Source organism: Megalopta genalis, chromosome 18, assembly GCF_051020955.1.
Source record: "Megalopta genalis isolate 19385.01 chromosome 18, iyMegGena1_principal, whole genome shotgun sequence".
Classification (NCBI taxonomy): domain Eukaryota; kingdom Metazoa; phylum Arthropoda; class Insecta; order Hymenoptera; family Halictidae; genus Megalopta; species Megalopta genalis.
Window position 1 is genome coordinate 700515 of NC_135030.1, and position 24202 is coordinate 724716.

General features: G+C 37.2%; 2 protein-coding genes and 2 long non-coding RNA genes across 15 annotated transcripts in view; 2 read left to right on the top strand and 2 right to left on the bottom strand.

The window, feature by feature from the left end:
• The window catches only part of LOC117228409 (uncharacterized), a 38208-nt gene extending 31086 nt beyond the window's left edge, over window positions 1-7122 (bottom strand). The window contains exons 1-2 of one of the 3 annotated variants that reach the window (XM_076527273.1): window positions 6931-7122; window positions 3963-4522 (exon numbers count right to left, since the gene is read on the bottom strand). In XM_076527273.1, the coding sequence (XP_076383388.1) occupies window positions 3963-4047 (85 nt within the window). In that variant the 5' untranslated portion in view covers window positions 4048-4522; window positions 6931-7122. The other 2 variants (XM_033484147.2, XM_076527274.1) reach the window with 2 other exon arrangements.
• Window positions 7123-7453: 331 nt separating this feature from the next.
• LOC117228466 (uncharacterized) lies at window positions 7454-16942 on the top strand. Of its 3 annotated transcripts, XR_013035039.1 has the most exons (5): window positions 7454-7826; window positions 15632-15857; window positions 15964-16516; window positions 16596-16668; window positions 16749-16942. It is a non-coding gene; the product is annotated as an uncharacterized LOC117228466 (long non-coding RNA). The 3 variants fall into 3 exon arrangements; XR_013035040.1 differs by lacking the exon at window positions 7454-7826 and having other exon boundaries at window positions 15716-15857; window positions 15967-16516; XR_013035038.1 differs by lacking the exons at window positions 7454-7826; window positions 15632-15857 and having other exon boundaries at window positions 16349-16516.
• On the bottom strand, window positions 11085-18025 carry LOC117228465 (uncharacterized). Of its 4 annotated transcripts, none has more exons than XR_004492308.2 (4): window positions 17768-18025; window positions 17251-17639; window positions 13155-16830; window positions 11085-13000 (listed from the first exon to the last, which is right to left on the bottom strand). It is a non-coding gene; the product is annotated as an uncharacterized LOC117228465 (long non-coding RNA). The 4 variants fall into 4 exon arrangements; XR_004492310.2 differs by having other exon boundaries at window positions 17251-17677; XR_004492309.2 differs by having other exon boundaries at window positions 17758-18025.
• Top3alpha (topoisomerase 3-alpha) lies at window positions 17648-23687 on the top strand. 5 transcript variants are annotated; one of them, XM_076527272.1, is made up of 14 exons: window positions 17648-17784; window positions 18262-18368; window positions 18518-18663; window positions 18757-18977; window positions 19068-19414; window positions 19481-19599; window positions 19679-20025; window positions 20098-20386; window positions 20454-20952; window positions 21042-21387; window positions 21446-22010; window positions 22096-22318; window positions 22393-22625; window positions 23514-23687. In XM_076527272.1, the coding sequence occupies exons 4-14, from the start codon at window positions 18831-18833 to the stop codon at window positions 23552-23554; spliced, it is 3156 nt and encodes a 1051-aa protein (XP_076383387.1). In that variant the 5' UTR covers window positions 17648-17784; window positions 18262-18368; window positions 18518-18663; window positions 18757-18830; the 3' UTR covers window positions 23555-23687. The 5 variants fall into 5 exon arrangements, with proteins under 5 accessions (XP_076383387.1, XP_033340126.2, XP_033340127.2 ...); XM_033484235.2 differs by having other exon boundaries at window positions 18632-18663; XM_033484236.2 differs by lacking the exons at window positions 17648-17784; window positions 18262-18368 and having other exon boundaries at window positions 18525-18663; window positions 18757-18963.
• Window positions 23688-24202: the final 515 nt, after the last annotated feature.

The window sequence follows — 24202 nt, forward strand, 5'->3', positions numbered from 1 at the left end:
TCGGGCATGAGGCGCACGACGACGACGACAAAGCAAAGTCACGACGACGATCTCGAGCAGACGGAATCAGAGCGAAACGCGTACCGTCGCCTAGAATCATCATTTGCTGGCAGCCGACCGTTGGCGTTGCTCTTCGTCGATTTCAACGGCGTGGCGCGACGGCGCTAGAAACATAATTGACTGCGTCAGCAACAAGATAGAAACGTTCCTCAGTCGTTTGGAACGTTTTTTGTTCGAGCAGCCAACTTTTTCTAGACGATCACGGGAGAAAAGAAAGAGCCGACGAGGTGACTGGATCATCTTCGCTTTCGAGGAGAAACGTGTGCTCTATTACTTCGAGAAACAGTTCTTGCATGTTTTCTGGATTCTTATCCTTGTATATTTACCCATTCTCAGCGACAATTGCAAGCTCTGTTTGAATGCTTTGTAATAATGCACAATCGAAACTGTACGAAACTTACGATTTATTTATAGTCGCGTCGAAAAGTATATTGATACCTTTTTTAAAAATAATAATAACTTTTTTAAAATTGATCTGAACATTTTTATATGATAATAGAAGTAGCCTACTAGACGATCACTAAGATACTTTCTTTATTTCTTAATTTTATTTTTGCTTGGAACGACCGAAAGCAGCTCACGTTTTTAAATATTTTCTACCCGAGCCTATAACAAAAATGTAAAAAATGCGTTTTGTAAGTCTCGGTGACTTATGTGAAATACTGAAAATTGTATCGAAATCGGTTGACTTTATTATGAGTTACAAACAATTGAAACAATTGAAAAGTTTCATGAAACGGCAATGAAAAAGTGGAACTTTTTACACCACCATTCGGACGGAAAATCGATTACCCTCGTGCTAGGTCTTCGGAGCCGTGAAAATGAAACCTTGTCGAATATTTAAATAGGCGTCATATCAGACGAATAACGTAGTTATAATAGTGTTGGTTGGTTAGAAATTATAATTTTCTTATAAACTACTTGTCGTCGACTTTTTCGGAAATTTCAGCGAAGCACTAATTTTCTGAAACTCGTATTCAGTTTAATAAATTTCTTTCTAAAACATAGTCCTTGAAAATAATCGGACAACGAGTTCGACATTTGTTTTCAAGCCATTAATGTCAAGCTTGACGAATCGCGTCATTTCTCAGCGACTTTGATTGCGTTTAATGGCAGTCTCTCGCTTGGAAATTATCGTTGGATCATTTATCTATTGTCATTCCATTATCCTTCGATGAATACACCTGTTCTAGGTCCAAGCTGTAGGAAGTTAACAAATCGCTTGAAAAATACTGCTTATCGTGAAGACAGCAATACGTATATTATGTAACTGATTTTTCAAAAATTGCATGTGCTCCGCAGCTTTAGATTGCACCGATTAACACACTTTACGGATATCACACGACTACGATGCAATTAGTATAAATTACAAACTGGCTGCATCATTTATAATATTATTTATCACAAAAGTGTTCGCATACCTTTTGAAAGGCAATAACTATTTTAAAACTGGACGAAGTGACGAATTTTTTAGATGATAGAGGAATTAGTATACTAGACAATGACGAAAATGTCTTTTTTAAATTTTGCTATTATTTGGCATAACAAAAGAAAAAGAAAGAGAAAACTCTCGTTTTAACAAATTAAAGATAGCAAACAATCACAGTTTTGTCATGATTTTGGCCAAAAACTGTAAGAAGTCTGCAGTTTTCTTCAATCTTTCAACATCTGTAGTTCAACTCTCCGTTAACCGATTTCGATCAAATTTTTAGCACGCATATAAGTCACCGAGATCTACGAAAGGCACTTTTTTAAATTTTCGTTACGGGTTCAGATGAAAAAGTTGAAAAACGAGGGTTTCTCATTTCTTCTTTTTATTCCAAATAATAGCAACATTTAGAAAAAACATTTAGGTCATTGCCTACTATAGTCTCTCTATTATATAAAAAGACTTCAAGTTACTTAGAACTGTTTCAGAAAAGACATTGCGTTTTAAAAGATGTACGAATATTTTTGTGGGGCCACTGTAAATGCCAGAAACTAAACAATGAAAGTGTCGGTATATTGTATATTCTAGGTCCAAGTTGACACGAGCACTCGCTGTCCGAGTACCAAACACTACCATATCAAAATAAAATCGCATTAACTTCTAAAGTTATGATGAAATATGATAATGTAGAACCCAATACATTTTGAAAGATTAGCGCGTATCTACGTTTCCATATCGTGAAGCTTTATTTCTTCACGTTCTCGTATCCTTAATGTGATTTTAATGATACTATTGTTTGTTATCTAATAACAACAGATAAAACGAGGAACTTATTGGGTTGGCAACTAAGTAATTACAGATTTCAGTTATAGATGTCTCTCACTCCCATTTTTATGATATCCGTAAATGTTATATTATAAAATTATTATTATTATTATTATGTTATTTTTTATTATCCGTGAACGTTAGCAACTGGACAAATTGAATGCAGCGGTCAAGGAAAAGCGACCAAAATAAAAACACAATAATATAATACAAATATCTGCAATACTATTTTACAAATTATGACAACAACTATTGGTTTTGCAAATATATTGGATTGGCAACTAAATAATTGCCGATTTCAGTTATAGGTGTCTCTCACTCCCATTTTTATGATATCCGTAAATGTTATATTATAAAATTATTATTACTATTATTATGTTATTTTTTATTATCCGTGAACGTTAGCAACTGGACAAATTGAATGCAGCGGTCAAGGAAAAGCGACCAAAATAAAAACACAATAATATAATACAAATATCTGCAATACTATTTTACAAATTATGACAACAACTATTGGTTTTGCAAATATATTGGATTGGCAACTAAATAATTGCCGATTTCAGTTATAGATGTCTCTCACTCCCATTTTTATGATATCCGTAAATGTTATATTATAAAATTATTATTACTATTATTATGTTATTTTTTATTATCCGTGAACGTTAGCAACTGGACAAATTGAATGCAGCGGTCAAGGAAAAGCGACCAAAATAAAAACACAATAATATAATACAAATATCTGCAATACTATTTTACAAATTATGACAACAACTATTGGTTTTGCAAATATATTGGATTGGCAACTAAATAATTGCCGATTTCAGTTATAGATGTCTCTCACTCCCATTTTTATGATATCCGTAAATGTTATATTATAAAATTATTATTATTATTATTATGTTATTTTTTATTATCCGTGAACGTTAGCAACTGGACAAATTGAATGCAGCGGTCAAGGAAAAGCGACCAGAATTGGTCGATCGTAAAGGCGTCATTTTCCAGCAGGACAATGCTAGGCCGCACACGTCTTTGTCCACTCGGCAAAAATTGATGGATATTGGTTGGGAATCGATGTTACACCCACCATATAGCCCTGATCTCGCGCCATCGGATCACCACTTATTTCGATCCCTGGACAACTCCCTTCGTGGTAAAACTTTTAATGACGATGACGCTGTAAAATCTCACTTAACTCAGTTTTCGGCCGAAAAGGATCAGACTTTCTACGAGCGTGGAATTTTCAAGTTGTCGGAGAGATGGCAAAAGGTCATCGAACAAAATGGAAAATACATTACAGATTAAACTTCGTTCCAAGTAAAAAAAAAATTTTTATTTCATTGAACAAATCGGCAATTACTTAGTTGCCAACCCAGTACAAGCGTAGGACCTTGACCAAAGGGCGTGGCTAGTAATTATTTTAATCGTATGTATCTGTAATCGTATTATTAGTAATTATTGACTGGTAATTATTTATATTTGAGTAGTTATCGCAAGAAGTTTATGCAAGGCTTTTTCGTTTAAGAGAAATTCTAGTGAAAAAAAGTAAGAGATACTATCGAATCTTAGATGGCCACGGCGAATAAACGTCGAAAGATCGAACCAAAATTTTCTCAAATTTAAGAAAAAGTACCACAGGTGGTTCACTTACCGTAGGACGGGGCGGCAAGGCACGCCAGGAACAGAAGCAGCCGAGTATTTCGGAGAGCCATTTTGGAGAACACGTACGACGTCATCTCCGGTACCGCATTTATTACCGAGCGTCCTTGGATGAGGGATCGAAGCCTCGTGTTCCGCAGGACCAATCGAGCTTGTCGTTACGCACGTGTACTGCTGCCGAAACGATTCGTCGCGTACGATTTGTATCCGCACAACGATGACGCATGTAAAATCCCCCCCCTCCGTGTCACCGTTTCACGACGAACGCGTAAACGTACCTCGGTCGCAACAACAACGATTTCACATCCTCCACCCTGCACTTCTGCTCGGATCGTTGAATGACGACGAATTTGCCTGTATCCTGTGTTCTTTCTCTCACAAATTCTTTTCTACACTTCGATCGAAGTCACAGTTTATCTCGAGTATATTCGTCGCCGGCAGCTCTCTCTCTGGTCGTTCCGTTTATTCTTTGCTCGATGCGTCCCGATCGGTTTCTGCTGTCAGGCCGCGGCGATCCGAAAAGCTGCACTCCATGCACTCGGTTTCGTTCCTCTATAGCGAACAACGAAAGATGATTCTATTGAGAGGAGTCTTCGATTAGGAATGGAACGTGATGGGATCGAGGTGGTGGGGAGCGGGGAAGGGAGTGGGGCGAGTGCAAATAAGAAACTGCCACGATACATCAATAACGGAAGGATCGTCTAAAAGTACTTGACCTTCTTGGATTGCGTGTGGAAGGGAACGGTGTCGAGAGAAACCGGTGTAAGGTGGCGAAGGTGGCTAAGAAACTTTTATTAGGCTACCCGGTGACCAGGTCCGTTCGCCAATTTATGACGTGGTTCGGCTATTGCAACGCGATGCTGATTCATAATAGTAATATTCAGTTGTTTCTAAGATAACCGTGGCTTTGTTGTTCCGTCAAAAATTCACGAGAAGTTCATCGTCGCGCAAATGTCCAAAACGTAACTCCAGCTGAGTAAAAATCATTTTTATCGTTATACGAGCCGTTTATTTGGAAAGTGGCATGAGTCACTTTACCGTAATGAAAAGTGGTGATCAAAAAATCATAGAGATGAGAAGGTGATACAATCTTGTAAATATTTATTAAATATCTTGCGTAAAGGGTGACAATTTTTTATGAACATTAATATGATTATTAGTGAAAGTTAGGCAAATTCTGGATAACGACGATATCTTCGTGATTGCTTAGGAATAAATAAATTTAATAAAATTAACAAAATTTCTATGAATCTTAATATCATCCTCTTGAACCGTTCGACTGTGGAATAATTTTAATAACTTTGTGTTTTTCATATGTTCATTTATAGCCATTTATTTCCTTTTATGTCCATTTAGGTCGTTCGTTTTTGTTAGATCGAAGTGAAATTCATTTTTTCGTATTTGATCGTCAGAGTAAACGCAGATACCAGCAGATAATCGGAGATTCTTTTTGTTTTTTAGAAAATTTTCACCCATGAAGCAACTTTAATCTTCGTAACCGTAACAAAATTTTCAATTACAAGATAACAAGTTACTTTTCGTTGTACGAAATTTTTTATGAACATTAATATGATTATTAGAGTGAAAGTTAGACAAATTCTGGATAACGACGATATCTTCGTGATTGCTTAGGAATAAATAAATTTAATAAAATTAACAAAATTTCTATAAATCTTAATATCATCTTCTTGGACCGTTCGACCGTGGAATAATTTTAATAACTTCGTGTTTTTCATATGTTCATTTATAGCCATTTATATCCTTTTTTGTTAGATCGAAGTGAAATTCATTTTTTCGTATTTGATCGCAGATACACGCAGATAATCGGAGATTTCTTTTTTGCTTTTTAGAAAATTTTCACCCATGAAATTAATTAATTAATAATAAATTAATTAATCTCTTCGTAACCGTAACAAGATTTTCAATTACAAGATAACAAGTTACTTCTCGTTGTACGAAATTGTGTATCCCAGGAAGTATTAAACTCGTAGCCTATAAAATCACCGATTATTGCAACGTTACCATTAACGACTCTAATCAACGATCGTCAGTCAGAAGAACGTAGCCAACAATTGAAAACGATAGTAAAAAAATTTGACGGAATCGTGGAAATTGTCCCCTTTCAAAGGCAATAGGTACGCGAAGTCTCGTCGACCGCGCGAGATCGCGCACCTGCCCGGCTCAATTATATTCCCGATCTGTCAAAAATTGCCCGAGCGTGAAGTAACAACCGTTCCAACGAATATGTGTCACGGTAATTACCATATACACCGGTCAGCGCGCGATAGCGCTAAAAAGAACGATTTAAGAAAGCGGCCGTACACACGTATTCCCTTGAACTTTCCTCGAACGCGAGTAACGGAATCGGAGCCAGGTGATTCACCGATCTACCAAAAGATCGAAACGCGTTCAATGCTGAGAGGCGGCGGCACCGCCATGCGATCGAGAGCACTCTCGAAGATCGACCGACTCGATCGATCGATCGACCGCCAGAGATCGAGATGCCGCGATTTCCCGCAACGGCCGCGCAAATAAAACGGCAAAAACTTGCGAATATTTCGAAAGTCAGACAGAACGTTGTGCGTTTGGACTATCGCTTTCCCTTTAAATTATTCTGTGCTTCGCCTGACAATGCGCGGAGAATAAGCACGAAAGCGGCGGTCCCGCGAGCGCTACACGAAAACGATTCTCGGTTGAGCCTCCGTCGGATTTGTTTTTCGCGAACGACGTTTACAAGGATCACGAGCGATTTACTCACTGTCACCATATCCTTATCCCACGAACGCCTCTCACACTGTTCCGTACATCACTTGTAAAAGTGCGGAGAGAAACTCGCGAGCGCGCAACACCTAGTCCACACGAATATGCTCTCTCTAGGTTCTCTCCTGTCGAGAGGAAGCGTGTAATAATAATCTCCCGTGGAATATAAACGCTCGCTGCGAGAGGTGTCTGTGACTCACTGGGCCCGACGTGTGCGCCTCGCACCAGGGACACACACACGATAGAGAAACGATAACGCGGGACCGATCCGCGTCCACAAGGGAGACTCTCTCTCTGGGAATCCCCCGCGAACAGGCTGTCGCGTGCTCGAGCGTAAGCACCGTGACTGACTGCAACTGCAGACGTTCGAACGGACGATGGTCGCCGCCGGTCGGCGTTTTGTCGTTGACGTTGCCGGTGTCGGTGGCGTTGTCGGTGTCGGTGTGTCGTTGTCGGTGTGGCTCGGTGCCGATGTGTGTGTTAGTGTCGGTGTCGGTGTGGCAGCGGAGTCGGAATCGTTGACGGTGTGTGACACAGTGTCGAAATTGGAATCGTCGATGGATCGGTGTCGGGAGGAGTCGGTTCGAGGCGAAATCGGAGTTGGTGTCGTCGATCAGAGAGTGTCGGCATCGGACTCGGAAGAATCCGTTGACGGTGTGTGTGTGGGTGCCCGCGACGTCCGTGTCTATTTAGCGTCACCGTATGTGCCTCCGAGTCTTTATCAGTCGCAAGTGGGGGTCCAATGTTACCAGGATACGTACCAGTTGCCCCCACCCCCTGGCAGAACGTACGAGAGCTCTCGATCGTGACTCGTCATCGGTAATTCCACCTTCCATCTCCTTCCACCTGGCCGACCGTTCGGTAGGAAACATTCTTCCTTCGGTCGTCCCCGGCATGGGGAATCAGGTGTATATCCCCGGGGACATTGTTTCGATGCACCCTTTCTGCTCCGGATACGCGGGAACGTCGTCCAGGCGGCCTGGAATGTTGCACCGTCTGCCGGCGAGCTGGGTTTTGCGGCTTCCTTGAAGCAGCCTCGCGCGGAATTCGATGGCGGTGAACGGATAAGGCGTTGGAACTGGCCACGGGGGAACAGGTGAAATCCTCTTCTGCCGAGAATGCGCGAGATGGGAAACGGAGATTGATCCAAGCTGCCCAACTGTATAATTGAGACGTTTATTTTGAAGGTGGCGTAAATCACTTTGTTTTTGAGTCGATATATTTATAATATAATATATTATATATACATATATATTATATATATATATATATATATATATATATATATATATATATATATATATATTATATCGATATATTATAATATAATATATATAATATATTTATAATATAATATATATATTTAAGGGTTTGTGTTTTAACACGTTTAAAAATATGGATGCTAACTTTCGAGAAGATTTACTTGTATTTGTTATCTCAGGATACTGATATTTTTCTCAGTATAAATAATTTCGTTACAACATTAAACTTTAAGCTAACTTTCGAGAAGATTTACTTGTATCTGTTATCTCAGAATACTGATATTTTTCTCGGTATAAATAATTTCGTATAAACATTGAAAAATCACCACTTTTCGTTACGATAAAGTGACTTATGCCACTTTCAAAATAAACGGCTCAATTGTATAACAACAGAATGATTTGAGAACATTCAAATTCCGTGTAGCGAATGATCGAACGATGAATAAGAAAAGCGAGTGACGATTGAAATTGATTAGGTCTACCGGAAAGTTCTGTCCGTTTAAGAAATCAAAGGAAATAATAGATTTTTCGTAAATTTAGTAATATTTATTGTACGATATAATTTCTGTTGCTACTTATAACCTTTTGCCAACGTGATGGCAATTTGTGAGCAACATTTTTCAAAAATATATGTCTCAAATGAATATGTGCGTATCTATTGAAATTTGCAATGACATTATCATTAAATCAAATCAATGACAAATCATTAAATTATCGTATTAGTCAACCAATCTTGTTTAGTCCCTCAAACATCTCAAAAAAGCTCAAGACACATGGTACAATTTTTGAGAAGTTATTTCGTTTTCGAAAGTGCTACCAAGTATTCTAGTAACTGTGGATGGTATATAAATGGTAAATAAAATATAATATAATATAATATAATATAATATAATATAATATAATATAATATAATATAATATAATATAATATAATATAATATAATATAATATAATATAATATAATATAATATAATATAATATAATATAATATAATATAATATAATATAAATATAATTATATATAATAGTAAATAAAATATAATAAATTATAAAACGCGGAAACGCGAATCAGATTTGCATCGAACATTAAATAATGTTCAAAAGAGATAGATCGCTCTAGAGTTTTACTCTGCCTTAGCGTGTAGAAGCGACTGTACGTTGGTAAATGCCGCAATCTCAGTGCTCGATAATTAACGGCCGTCTTTCAAGGAGGCAAATTAGTACGAAATTCAGTTAGCAGTTTTGCCATTGCGAACCAACGCGATAGCGTCGGTAACAATGGCGGGCCGCTCGAATAGTTGGAAACTGATACGTGATGGTACCGAAACCCGCGAACCGAATAGTCTGCATAATTACACGCGGTACCAACTGTGATCGATATTTCTATCCGGCTTATCAGCGTCATTGGACACGATGGTTTATATCGTCCCGCGTACGACGTTCCCACGTACATTACAACAACGTCGAAGACAATCGATGGCGGCACACATTTTCCGCGCTGTGCCACTCCGACCATGACCTCGAAATAGTTGTTTCATTCTTTGTGTGTGATCTATCGCTATCGTCGATCCTGGAATGGGGAAGGGAACAAAGGTGACTAAACCCACGCCGTTGATAACACGTAGATGTCTGGTATCTAGTTTCAGCGATATTACATGTCAAATGAATTTTAACTTTTATTTCTTTCCAACATTAATTTGTAACTAACTTGTTTTTGCGATAGATAGACTGCGTCTTTTTATGCAAGTATTAGGTCTACCGGAAAGTTCTGCCCGTTTTTGAATTGAAATAGAACACAATTTTCATACATTTAATAATATTTATCGTAGAATATACTTTCCATCGTTACTTGTGACTTCTTGCCAGCGTGTGTACATTTAAAAGAAAATGGTTTGTGTGTCAACCTTGACACGCAGTAATCAGAACGTCCGCAGTATTTGACTCACAGTAATAGATACATGACCGCAGTAATATATGCACAGGATACAGTTTCTTTATTATATTACGCTTTTTAATGAAATTTGTGCTTTCAGAGATCCAATATCTTGAGAAAACTAAATATTCAAGTTAAAGAATAATATTATATTAATTGATATATATTATATTAATTAATATATTATATTAATATTAATTGAAATATGACACAATTTTCATACATTTAATAATATTTATTGTAGAATATACTTTCATATATATATTAGAATATAGAATTTGAATATAAGAATATACTTTTTGATATTAGAATATATTATATATATAGAATATACTTTGCCATTTTTAAAAAATGATTTATTTTTAGAGGCGAAGAGCTCAACTAGTGCTTGGTTGACATCAGCTTCGGTTTTGAATTTCTTTTTCCTGTAAAAAGTTTTGCAAAGAGAGAAACAAGCGATAATCGGAGGGTGCTAGGTCTGAGGAGTATGGTGGATGCGACAGAATTTCCCAGCCTAGCTCTACGATTTTCCGACGAGTCGCTAAAGCAGCATGTGGTCTGGCATTATCATCGGTAGCCATGTTTTCACGATCGCGTCTCGCTTAATAATGACACGAGACATCTTTGTTTCAGTTTATTTAGGAGAGTGCATGTGTGTAAATGCAATGATAAAGAGAGATAGTCATATATGTCTCGAATCAACATGTGCATATGGATTGAAACTTGAAGTGACACTATCGGACAGAACTTTCCGGTAGACCTAATATATATACATATTTCAATATGCAGGTTACTATTTTGCATTTTGCGTACGTTTGCGTACGTTATTCTTTGAAGAAGTACAAAATTGGTAGTGTAATGCATGTGCAATTTAGGTCTCAGCGAATTTAATTTCTTTCACGACTGTTTTCCATTCCTTGTTGTATAGTAGTATATTTCCCATGGGATCCAAGTAGATAATTCACACTCAGATTGGGCACAAAAATCGACAATTTGGGAAGAGAAGGTAGAATTATTCGAGCTTTGCAGCTCGTTTTTATACAGTGACACGCATTAATATTTGGACACGATATTGTTATAAGGAATTATTGCTCCTTTTTATTGTTTATGATAGTATTATTGAATAAATCGTTTTCTCATATAATAAAGCACTTCTTAAAGTAAGTAGAAACATAAATTTTGTTTATTTATTGCACACGTTCTTTTGCATAATAAGCGATAAACAAGATCGTGACAAAATATTCGGACAGTGAATGAATTACATTAATTTTATATAAAATGAAAATCTTTTTAATCATGTTATCATAACATTAATATTTTGTCGATTCCCCCTTTTGTTTTATTACTTCGTGTAATCGCTTGGGCATGTTACAGATGATTTTATTTAAATAATCCGGCGAAATCCGTTTCCATTCGTCTAACAAACGTTGTTTTATCTCTGTTGTTGTTGTCTTTGTTGCACACTCGATGACCTTGCAGGTATCCGTATCGCTCAAGGAGCCGTGAACTTGCACGCTGAAGAATCTCGTACGAACATGTAGAATGAACAACTTAATTTCGCTTCGCTTCTCTGCAATTCCTCGGCATTTTCGACGACGATTTCCTCATCCTTATAATTATGTAACTGCAACAATTTTATAACTCCATTCTGTTTTATTCTTTCTGCTCTAACTGCTCTTTTAGTTGTGCCTAATAACGAATATTCAAGCATTTTGAAATCATTATTAGAAATAGAAATGTTAAGATAATAGAAATGAAATGATAGGATCCACTTTTGTAAGAATTTCTGTTGAATCTTTGTAAAATCTAGAAACACGCATAGCGCAGCGTATATTTTGTATACAAGAGTTAAGTATACAAAAGTTAATTGAATAATCGCGTTGAATGTTCGTTTGGCAAAGTGAAAACGGAGAACCTGTGGTCAGAGTCCAACCTCGTCAAAAAACAGAGGCCAACAGAATTTGCTTGATCGATGAGCATAAGCTGATTCTTACATTATGTTCAGCGAGAACCGACACAAAATGTAAACTGAACGTTCACGTGATCGTTGCTGCGGCTGTAGCTGAGTGGCTGTTAGACGACGATGCTCGGGGACGAATTTTAGAGGACTCTCATCGAGGACCCTTGCATGCAGAAGCCTCGTGTAGAAGTATCTGGAAATTGTGATCGGCCCTGGCCGGATCACGCGTCGTTCGCGCGCAGCTGTTTATATTTCGTGCCAGTTCTCGTTGAGCGAAGTATACAGGGTGTCCCAAAAATGTCTCGCAAGTCCGAAAGTGGCGGGTTCCTCAGGTCATTCGAAGCAACTTTTTCCTTTACAAAAATGTTCTCCGAGGCACCGTTAACGAGTTATTAACGAAAAACAGTGACCAATGAGAGGCGAGCTCGGCTGGCGCGAGGCGACCGAACCAATGAGCGGAACTGGGCTTCGCGCGCTGCTTGGCTGGGCCGCCTCGCGTCAGCCGTGCTCGATTCTTATTGGTCGCTGTTTTTCGTTAATATCTCGTTAACGGTGTGTCGCAGAAAATTTTTGTAAAGGAAGAAGTTGCTTCAAATGATCCGAGGAACACTTTCCGGATTGCGAGACATTTTTGAGACAGCCTGTAGTTTCGAACATTCTCGAAAGTTAAGCGCACAAGTCGAAGCGTATTCCGTCGTCGCGTCGACCGCTTACAAAACTTTTGTGCGCCGAGTCGTCGCGTCGGTTCTGAAGCGATTATCTATAATAGCGGATCTGCAAAGCAAGAATTACCAAGACGGTGATCACGCTTATCGTAAGTTAATTTGTATAAAATTGTGGATTATGCAATGCGGATCGCTGCGGCGCTGTACAAGATACAAGCCGAGCGATTCCCAGGATTTTTTCTTCGCAGTTCGAGATACGCGGCCACGTGTTGTTAAGGTCAATGTCGATGAAGATCGATCAAACATTTGAACGACCGGTTATAGATCAGACTGTCGTGAATATGTACTGACGTTCACGCAAGAACAAGAAATCTGTTAACGAGCAGACCACTGTGGAACAATCGATTCTGACTGAATCCATTGCACTTGACGGTTTTCACGTATTATTTTTCCTATAATTATTATATAATAATATAATATATTAATAATAATATATAATAATATATATATTATAATAATAATATTAATAATAATATATATATAATAATATAATATATTAATAAAATAATATATATAATATAATATATATATAATTATAGTTTCTACCTTTAATTACGCGTATGGTCATACGTTGTCCATAAGCTGGCGCCAGTCTCAGAAAACCAGAATAACAGACGAGCGTAAATGAGCTAGCACGGGCCAACCTGTCGGTCGTAACTATCGCGGGTTTATTCTACGCCATTCATTTCCTACGTCTTCTTTCGCGTGCTTGTACAGGAAACGTTTGCTTCCTATTCGAAAATAGAACCTCCGCTACACGAGGTTGCCGTTTATTATCCATCCTATGAAATAATACGATGGACACAGAATGTCCTTTGCCTTGGTTACGAATAGTCTTTATCATTTGCTCGTATTTGTGTGTGTGCGATAAGAAAAGATAGCGAAGAGATGGCACGAAACGGACACTTTTGTTTTAAACACGATGTAAAGACAAATAAATTATCCTAATACTTGTGGTACAATTAGATTAACTTCTACAGTGGATCACAGCCAAAATCATACACCATATACCGGAAAATGTTTTGACGGGTATATATGTATTTCAAGTGTATCTACATTTATGTTATGTATTAATAGAAAAACAAATGAATATTATATATATATATATATATATATTCCATATTGAATGGAATATTACCGTTATCTCAACAATTGTGAATCTGTAATGAAACTATACTTGTTTTGTAACTACATTATGCATATCTAATCATACATAATTTGAAGAAGATAATTAATTCTTTTTTATGCTTAAAAGTAATATCTTTCCCTTTCACCCTCAACGTTATCACAACGTGTTCCGTCCTTCAACGGAATTCTCGTGCTGTGCCCGCCTAACTTTCTCCGGGACGAATTACCTTTTCCTTTCATCCCTAAAAAACATTTTATTGACGGGGAATCTTCGGCTCGGCGTGACAAATTAACAGTCCTTCAACGAACGACGTGCAATCGACAAAAGGTCACGTTCGTTAGGCTTTCAATTTCGTAGAGCCATAGCCTTCTTCATTGCAGTTTCTATGTTTATGATTTTTTCGAGCCGTCTTCTTTCCGGCAATAAAGTCATTTCTGCACTTTCGAATAATGCACACCTTCATTGACAGCATTTTTTGTAACAGGGTAGATAGCACGCACCGCTACGGTCGCCTGTTCAGGGTTTCTTGCTACCTGCGGCACTGCGTGCTGCTACGTCACTTTTACATCCCCTTCCATCGCGTCACTGGCCAATCAATGTCTAGTCTTCTGTCCACGAAACGGTATAAAAACTCGAAACCGATTTTTCTCTTAGTCATTTTGTCGTTTTAGTCTTTAGTCGTTCGTCGGTCATCGGTCATCGGTCATTCGTCAGTCAGTGTCAGTTAAACTCAGTCATTCTCGCTCGGTCTCTAGTCCGCGACTCTGTTTCATCGGACACGCGCTGTCCATTTCAACTAAGTTCTGAATCGCAGTCAATCTGCTTCAGTCAACTTCAGCAGACTCCAGCTCACGCTAGTCTACTACACTTAACTCTTCAACTTCAGTAGACTCCAGCTCATGCTAGTCTACTATTCAGTTAGTCAGTCAACTCAGCTTCAGTCAACTTCAGTAGTCTCCAGCTCACGCTAGTCTATGACTCACTCATTCAGTCAACTTCAGCAGACTCCAGCTCACGCTAGTCTACTACTCAGTTAGTCAGTCAACTCAGCTTCAGTCAACTTCAGTAGTCTCCAGCTCACGCTAGTCTATGACTCACTCATTCAGTCAACTTCAGCAGACTCCAGCTCACGCTAGTCTACTATTCAGTTAGTCAGTCAACTCAGCTTCAGTCAACTTCAGTAGTCTCCAGCCCACGCTAGTCTATGACTCACTCATTCAGTCAACTTCAGCAGACTCCAGCTCACGCTAGTCTATGACTCACTCATTCAGTCAACTTCAGCAGACTCCAGCTCACGCTAGTCTACTACACTTAACTCTTCAACTTCAGTAGACGCCAGCTCACGCTAGTCTACTATTCAGTTAGTCAGTCAACTCAGCTTCAGTCAACTTCAGTAGACTCCAGCTCGCGTTAGTCTACTACTCACTCATTCAGTCAACTTCAGTAGACTCCAGCTCGCGCTAGTCTACTGTTCATTCAGCCTTCTTTCCTGTCATTCAGGTCAGTTGTCTCCAATCCTCTCAGACAGTCTCGTCTTCAGTAGACTCCAGCTCACGCTAGTCTACTATTCAGTTAGTCAGTCAACTCAGCTTCAGTCAACTACAGTAGACTCCTGCTCACGCTAGTCTACTACTCAGATAATCTTTCAACCTTCGACCATCGAATTGAATGCTTTACAGTGCTTCAATTCATTCTTCAATTCATTCTTCAAAATTGAAACAGCTGTTCATCTTTAATTAGACGAACAGCGATACTAATCAATTCCGTCGCTTAGCGTAATCGGTCTTACAACCCGAGAGATTTTGTAATCATGGAGTTTTAGTATCGGCTGTACTCGCTGTGCATCCTACACATTTTTAATTGTAATTATTAAATATTTTGGATATTCGCGCAGTGCGAAGGAAATGCCGCCGCGACTGTGAGGAGATTACGGGAAGAATTCCCAAATTTGAATACACCGACGGAATATGCCGTACGGACATTGGCGCAACGCTTTTATTCCCGCGGCATCTCAATAGCAGGAAGATCATTTTCTGCACGAACCCTCCGATCGGAAAATGACGTACAATAATAGAGGAGGACGGCACGGAGAGTGTACGAGGAATCAGTCGCCGCTTGGGGTAAGTTACAATTAAAATAACCATGATTTTTAATTACGTAAAAAAAGATGTTCTCGATCTGTAAATGTTTATGCATTTGTATGTATTTTTTTACTATTTCTGTTAGCAGTACTACCGTGCACCGTATCCTACAGGACAATTCTCTGCACCCATACAAATTCATACGGGTGCAGGAATTACTGGACACTGACTTTGATCAACGGATTCAATATTCAAGGTGGCTGTTGCGAGAAGTAGCGCGAAATCCATCGTTCTGCAAATACATTTTATGGACAGCTGAAGCACTCTTCGCAAGAGAAGGGTGTTCCGCTTCGGTCACACCATGCGCAGGTTCGCTTCTCGGTTAATGGCATGGGCCGGAATTTGTGGCAATTTTATCGTTGGGCCGTACATCCTTCCTAACAGGTTGGACTGTTCAGCGTATAAAATTTTTTTTAAAACATGTTCTGCCAGAACTTTTGGAATGCATTCCTTTGGAGTTCCAGCAGAACATGTTTTATCAAATGGACGGGGCTCCGGCCCATTTCGCCACAGAAGTTCGCGTCCATCTAAACGAAACCTTTCGAGACAGATGGATCGGCCGTGGCGGACCTGTGCCGTGGCCCCCACGGTCATCCGATTTGAATCCGTTGGATTTTTATTTTTGGGGACATTTAAAGGTAATTTTAGCAATGAACATTTTCAAATTATTATCGCATTTTTTTACCGTTTCTTTAGATTAATTTTGTTCACTTCTAGGATGCGGTGTACAAGTCCCCCACGGTCACCCGATTTGAATCCGTTGGATTTTTATTTTTGGGGACATTTAAAGGTAATTTTAGCAATGAACGTTTTCAAATTATTATTGCATTTTTTTTACCGTTTCTTTAGATTAATTTTGTCTACTTCTAGGATGCGGTGTACAAAGAAGCGATGAACAGCGCCGATGAAATAGTAATGAGAATGCACGGCAGCTGTTGCAACGATAACTCTCCTGAAACATTAGAAGAAGTCAGTAAAATATCTATATCGATTGTACTTATTTTACTCTATAGATGTTTTGATGATTAAATAAAGAAAGACGATTTAAAAGTTAATAAACATTACGTTCAGTTTTGTGGTTATATAAAATACGATACATCTCAGTTTACAACTGTAATAATTCTCGCGCCTTATTCAATAATAGTGATCATAAGTAATAATTATTATACTATATTATAATATATAATATAATAATATAATAATATAATAATATATTTATATTATATAATATTATAATATAATATTTATATATTATTATTTATTTATTATTTATATTATATAATATATATAATAATACTCGCGCCTAGTTCAATAATAGTGATTATAAGTAATAATTATACTATATTATAATATATAATAACGTGTTATTTACCGATTATATAGATAGCTATATTGAATTGAGGATGATTCTTCGTTTGAAAAAGAACCATGAAAGATATTTCTGTAGGCCAATCCGATCCCGGACCATAAGAAACATCATCATGCATCAATTACATTGGAGCGAAAGGTGGATGATTTTAATCGAACCTTGAACGTTCACGTGAAGCGATGTTCTCGTGATGTACATAAGTCGCATGGTCAAACGCACTCCGTTACACAACCTGCACGGAAATGCTTTATTGGTGGTTAATTATTTGCATTGTTATCTCGCGTTGGCATAACGGTTATGGAAATTCCGTGTGTGGAAAATCAAATTCGTCATACCGTGTAAACTAATAACATCGTTTCCTTCGGATTACGAGGCTGCGGAAGTGCCGTTACCTACGCAACACCGTGAAGTTATTAATTCTAATCGTGTACTGTAGATAATGAAAAATAAGAACGGTGAAACCGATTTGCGAGAAAATGTGAAAACACACCAAAAAGAATCAAAACTTACCAAAACTTACCAAAAAGAGAATCAAAGGTAAAAATTAGCGATTTAATATTTTAGTTTTCATTTCCTATTTCATCAGTTTGGTCAGACGTAGAAATTGATTTTACCATGTACGCCACACTGACGCGCACCCTATGATTCAATTATGACACTCTAATTGCGAGATCTTTATGACTCATGCGCAAGGATAGGTTTCGCACGATTAATTTTACTTTCAAAACGATTCTATGCTCGGCTGCACTAGCTTGTCCAGTTACTTAGCGTATATAGCTGATATTATTCCGAAGCGTATCAATTAAATTATTAGATTATTTATTTTGAACATGAAAAAATGGACTTAGGTTACGTTATTTGGCTGCTATGTAATATATGGGACCCACTTCGGGAAGGGACAGGAGACGCCAAAAACAATGGAAAACATTCTGATAAACATGTCTTCTACTTGACCTTCATTGAGGGTTATAGCCACTTCGGTTTTCAATAATTCGCGATAACTTATCTTTATAGGAGAAGCTCGAGATGATCGCGTCTGGTATTCATTGTAACTGCTACTTCCTACACTTGCCAGCAGATGACCACTTGGTCGATAACTTTCCCGCGACTACTTTGATCCGGTATGTAATCATATTACAATATACAAATACGATCATGGTGCGGCCTGGAGGTGTGCAGGAGTAGGATGCATTACATAATTGAATTTTCGTTCCAAAAAATTATGTTAACCCTGTTGACAATTGAAACACTGGTCTAAAATCGCGTACAGGAATGGGTTCTACTCCTGCACGCCTACGTCCAGGTCGCAGGTTGATTCATTAGCGAGAGTCGATATAGAAATTTTCTTCGCTCCGATTGGCTGACGATTAATTGCTGGAAACAGGATCCACTGCGGATTGGATGCATAGTGAAATGGTGGGTTACTTAAAGAGTAAGAAAATCTTACTCTTGCAGAATTAGCCCTCTGATGGTCACGCAGTTATCCAATGTTCTTGCTTTTTTTACCAGGAACTTCGAAGAAGTATTCAAACCATGGTAGTGTTCGAACAGTTGAAGGTTATAAACCTTACAACTTATGGCTAATGTTAAAACTTTATAAATCGATGCCGTATCTTTTTCTGGCAAGATATATCGGATCTAAAACGACGATGAAAGTCCTTAACGTTGCAGAGAAAAATGATGCTGCAAAAAATATCGCCAGTTACTTGTCTCGTGGTAACTCTAGACGTGTAATTATATCACACAATGTTATTCGTTAAAATAGATAAGAATTCCAGAGAAATATATTCGATATTTGAATTTTTTCAATTCTGTTACAGAGAGAAGGATTGTCTCCCTACAATAAAATTTATGAATTCAATTCCAATGTATGGGGCCAAAATTGTGATATGATTATGACTTCTGTGTCGGGCCACTTGTTGAATTATGCATTTACAGGAGCATATCGTAAGTGGGAGGGTTGTCATCCTCTAAGTTTATTCGATGCACCTGTCACAAAGCAATGCATAGAAGAAAGTTATATAAAAATTAAACAAACTCTAGAAAGGGAAGCGAAAAAGTGCAGTGCATTAATTATTTGGACAGATTGTGATCGTGAAGGAGAGAATATTGGGTTTGAAATTATTCAAGTCTGTCGAGCAGTTAAAGCTAATATACGTGTACATAGGTAATCGCATAAACACCCAAGTTGGTTTAATATATTGTATGTATTAACAAATCTGTCTGTGCGTAGAGCAAAGTTTTCTGAAATCACACAAGTATCTGTAAGCAGAGCGCTACAAAATCTGTGTGAGCCAGATGAAGCGGTCAGCAATGCTGTTGATGTCCGTAGTGAACTGGACCTGAGAATAGGTATATAACAAGAACGTTTCGTTAGAGTGCAAGTAAGTGTTTGTTATAACATAGCATTTAAACATAGTAATGTTTCTAGGTGCTGCATTTACTAGATTTCAAACGTTGAGACTCCAAAAAGTATTTCCCAGAAATCTTGCTGATATGCTTATCAGTTATGGCAGTTGTCAGTTCCCAACTTTAGGATTTGTAGTTGAAAGATATTTAGCTATAGAAAGGTTCAAATCAGAGCCATATTGGAAGATAAAAGTGATGGATACTCGTGATGAGATTTCAGTGGAATTCAGATGGGTGAGAGGGAGATTGTTTGAAAAATTACCGTGCGAAATTCTGCTGGAAACATGTTTAGAAGAACCCAACGCCACGGTAGAAAAAGTAACAAGTAAGCCTAAGAGCAAGTGGAGACCACTACCATTGGACACAGTTGTAAGTATAAAATATTTGTTGAGATAAAAGTGACAAGACATTAATTAATATCTGGCATCTAAATAAACTTAGGAACTCGAGAAACAAGGATCTAGAAAACTTCACTTAAGTGCTAAAGAAACTATGAAAATAGCAGAAAAATTATACAGTCAAGGTTTAATTAGTTATCCACGTACAGAAACAAATATATTTCCAAAGGAATTGAATCTTGTGCCTTTAGTAAATCAGCAAACTGATAGTTCTGCTTGGGGTAGTTTCGCACAGCAATTACTTCAGGAAGGATTAAATCCTCGACAAGGGAAGAAAAGTGATCAAGCCCATCCTCCCATACATCCAATAAAATTCAAAAATGATTTACAAGGTGAAGTTTATTGTTTATACAATTCATAACACTGTTTTATGACATTTTAGTCAACATTTTGTGACAGGTAATGAAGCAAAAGTTTACGAATTCGTGGTCCGACATTTTTTGGCTTGTTTATCTAAGAACGCAATAGGACAAGAAACAACAGTAGAAATTGATATAGCAGGCGAAAAGTTTGTTGCCAATGGTTTACAAATTACTGAACGAAATTATTTGAATGTATATATATATGAAAGGTGGAGCGACAAAGAAATTCTTGTATACCAAGAAGGACAGATTTTTAGACCTACCAGTATTAACATGGTACAAGAAGAAACGTCTCCGCCGCAATTATTAACTGAAGCCGACTTGATTACTTTAATGGACAAATTTGGTATTGGTACAGATGCTACACACGCTGAACATATAGATACAATAAAAGCACGTCAATATGTAGGTTTGATAGATGGAAAACATTTAATGCCTGGAAAACTTGGAATCGGATTAGTGATGGGATATGACAACATGGGATTCCAAATGTCAAAACCACACTTGAGAGCCGATTTAGAGAAGAATCTTAAGTTGTATGTATTCTTTAAAGTAATTTACTTATATATATATATAATGTTGAACATTTGTAAAATTAGTCTTAACATGATACTTTTCTGTACAGAATATGTGAGCGACAAAAGAACCCAAACGATATCTTACAAAGTCAAATAAATAAATATCGTGATGTGTTTAAAATAGCATTGGAACGTGCGAATTTAATTGATAGTGCTTTGGCTGATTATCTCGGGGAACAACCAATCGGAATTCAAGACGCACAAATTAATAATCCACGTGAAGATATTGTTATCTTCAAATGTCCGAAATGTAGTTCAAATATGACTCTCAAGGATAGAAAACAAGGCAATGGAAAATATATTGGCTGTATGGGATTCCCAACTTGTAACAATGTCATATGGTTTCCCTCAAATGTAGAATCTGTCGAAGTACTGGATGACGTTTGTTCACAAGTATGTAAACGTGTACTTCTGCAAGATGAATAACTTTTAATTAATTCATTATTTCTAGTGCGCCGGAAATATGCGTAAGTTAAAATTCAAGTTGACTAGAAATGCTTTTCCACTTTTTGGTACTACGTACACAACTTGCATCGGTGGCTGTGATTCTTCATTTAATGAAATAATGAATATTAAAGATGAGAACGTTATGCATGTTAGGCAAACAACAAACGATAGTGGTTACAGTAGTACATTCAGTGGATCAAGATCATCCGTTGTTACCAATCAACTTTCAGTAAGAAACAGTGGAGCTCAACAATCTCGGGTTCAAAATAGAGTAAATTTATCTGAAAATAACACGTCTGTAGGGTTCGTTAGATCTCAAAACAATATTAATCAACGCAATACTGATAGATCAAGAGACAATAATCGAAATTCTAAGAAACGACAGGACTCGAAGAAGAAAGATACATGGATCGACACAAAGCCCTTCAATTCTTCGAGCAACAACTTTAAACAACCAGGAATGGAGCAAGATAAAAAATGGTGTAATACTGATAATAATTCTGATATTGTGTGTCGTTGCCATGAGAACGCGATTCAATTAACTGTAAGGAAAGAAGGGCCGAATCAAGGTATCATATAGAATTTTATTTTTCAGGTATTTGTGAAATGGTGGATTACGTGATTTTGTCATTGTATTTGTAATACGTGTTTTAGGAAGATTATTCTATACATGCGCCAAACCAAAAGGTACGGGTTGTGATTTTTTTCTGTGGGCGGCAGACGATGCGCAACAAATGCAAAATAATTCAAATGAAAGCACAAGCCACGTGACAGCTACAAATATTAATACTAGACCAAGCACTTCCAGTTCATGGGGAGGAAATGATACCTCTGGATCGAACAGTCTTAAATGTCACTGTAATCAATTAGCAAAAGAGTGAGTAAATGTTTGGATATAATTTTTCTGTTATTCTCAATGTTTGTATTACACTATTTTCGTACGCATTGCAGACGAACTGTTCAAAAAGACGGTCCCAACAAAGGACGACTATTTTATTCGTGTCCAAAACCAATGAACGAATCTTGCAAATTCTTCCAATGGTCAGACGAAACTGTTCAAAATAATAATACTTCTTTCGTGGAACGAAATAACAAACCGTCTAGAAGTAGAGGACATGAAAATACACAAAGGAAACCACGAGCTACCGGTGGCAAGAGAAAATGCGGCCTTTGCGGAATGGAAGGTTAATATTTTCATTACTGTTTCTATGCAAAACTTATAATTTTTTTTCTAAAATACGGTATTTGGTCCTAGTCCCGCACATTTTCTACCTTTATGCTGTTACTATACTCTCGAATCTGCTATTATTTCTTGCAACGGTCGCTAAGCGATTTATAGAACAAGTAAACTTGTAAATAATTATCTATTCTATATTGTAGGGAAACACTTTAAAATTATATTCCAAGTATTTTTCAATTTAGCATTAAATATTTCTGAAGACCCAAGCTCTTTATTACAGTGCGGGACAAAAAGATAGCACACTTTAAAATTAAAGTTAATTAAATTTTTATTTATTTAACATCACAACCAAGGTTCTGTTTCTGTTTCAACCAAGTTTTCTTTTTTATTAAATTTGCAAAATACCACTATAAACATACAAAACTGGTACAGCATTGAATTTTACCAGACTAAACAATTTTATTTGAAAAAAAAAAGAATTTTTGTAGATATACTATTGCCTAATATTAGTTTAGCGGGTAATTTGTATATCGGTGACACGGGAGTCAATGCGTCCCCAAATAGTTCAATCCGGGCCTTACAACCGGATAGGTATATACAAACCCGCGTGTTAATCTTAGTGCTATCGCATCGTTAATTCACGGCCATTGCAAGAAACAGTAGATACGTGTTGATACAATGTTGGTGCATAAGTTATTTTCGTGAATAACTCGAAAACTAAGGTTTTTGCTAATTACGCTTAAAGAAAAGATAATTCAGAAACATGCCCCTAAAACATACTAAAGAATTATCGAAATCATCCTATGTTGGCATATTAAATATGCCTCAAATTATTATTTACATATATATAATATTGGTTATAGTTATATTATAATTATATTTATACTTTTAGGGCATACAAGGAAAACTTGTCCAGAAAATGCTATGGATTAAACTACTGATACAATGTATCGATAATATTGTATTGTGCAATCTTTCGATTTTGCACTGAAGTTCCGTTTTTTTATTCTGGATTATAAATATTTAAAACAGAGCCCTGAAATAAACCATTTTTTAGTTCCTTAAACACACTTATTCGTTATATCGTTTAAGGATAGGTCTCTCAATTTTTTACCTTGACGGAGTTGATCATCAAATACATATATTAAGTTTCTCATTGATAATATTCTTCATATTTCTCTAACAAACAAATCTCTTACGTCCTTTAACGCGATTATTTATTATTAAATTAGCTTATTATTATTAGCTTATTAAATCGTTCGTTGAATTGTGTTCGGACACGGAATTATTTAAATTCAAATATCATTTACCTACTTCGTTAATCTTTACTGTACACTTTGCTTTTAAAAATTTCATATGTTACACACGAGGTGTCATGCACGCTAGAAAATTAAAACGGCCATTACGGTTAAATTACTTATTATTTCAGATTCGAAAAATTAGTAAATATTCTTCAGACATTCTGAAATAAGGATGAATAGCGTTTTTCTTAAAATTATCACTGTCACGTAGTAAAAAAAATTTGAAAATTCACGCTCCGCGACTTGTTCATTGATTCGAACGCAGCACGGTGCCCCCCTT

What these genes read in the sequence shown, in the direction of transcription:
- Top3alpha (XM_033484233.2), top strand. Translation starts at nt 18,735, where the DNA reads ATGTTCTTGCTTTTTTTACCAGGAACTTCGAAGAAGTATTCAAACCAT. An exon ending in GCTAATATACGTGTACATAG is followed by an intron (nt 19,415 to 19,480) that starts GTAATCGCATAA and finishes GTCTGTGCGTAG; the next exon opens with AGCAAAGTTTTCTGAAATCA. An exon ending in GAAAGAAGGGCCGAATCAAG is followed by an intron (nt 22,011 to 22,095) that starts GTATCATATAGA and finishes TACGTGTTTTAG; the next exon opens with GAAGATTATTCTATACATGC.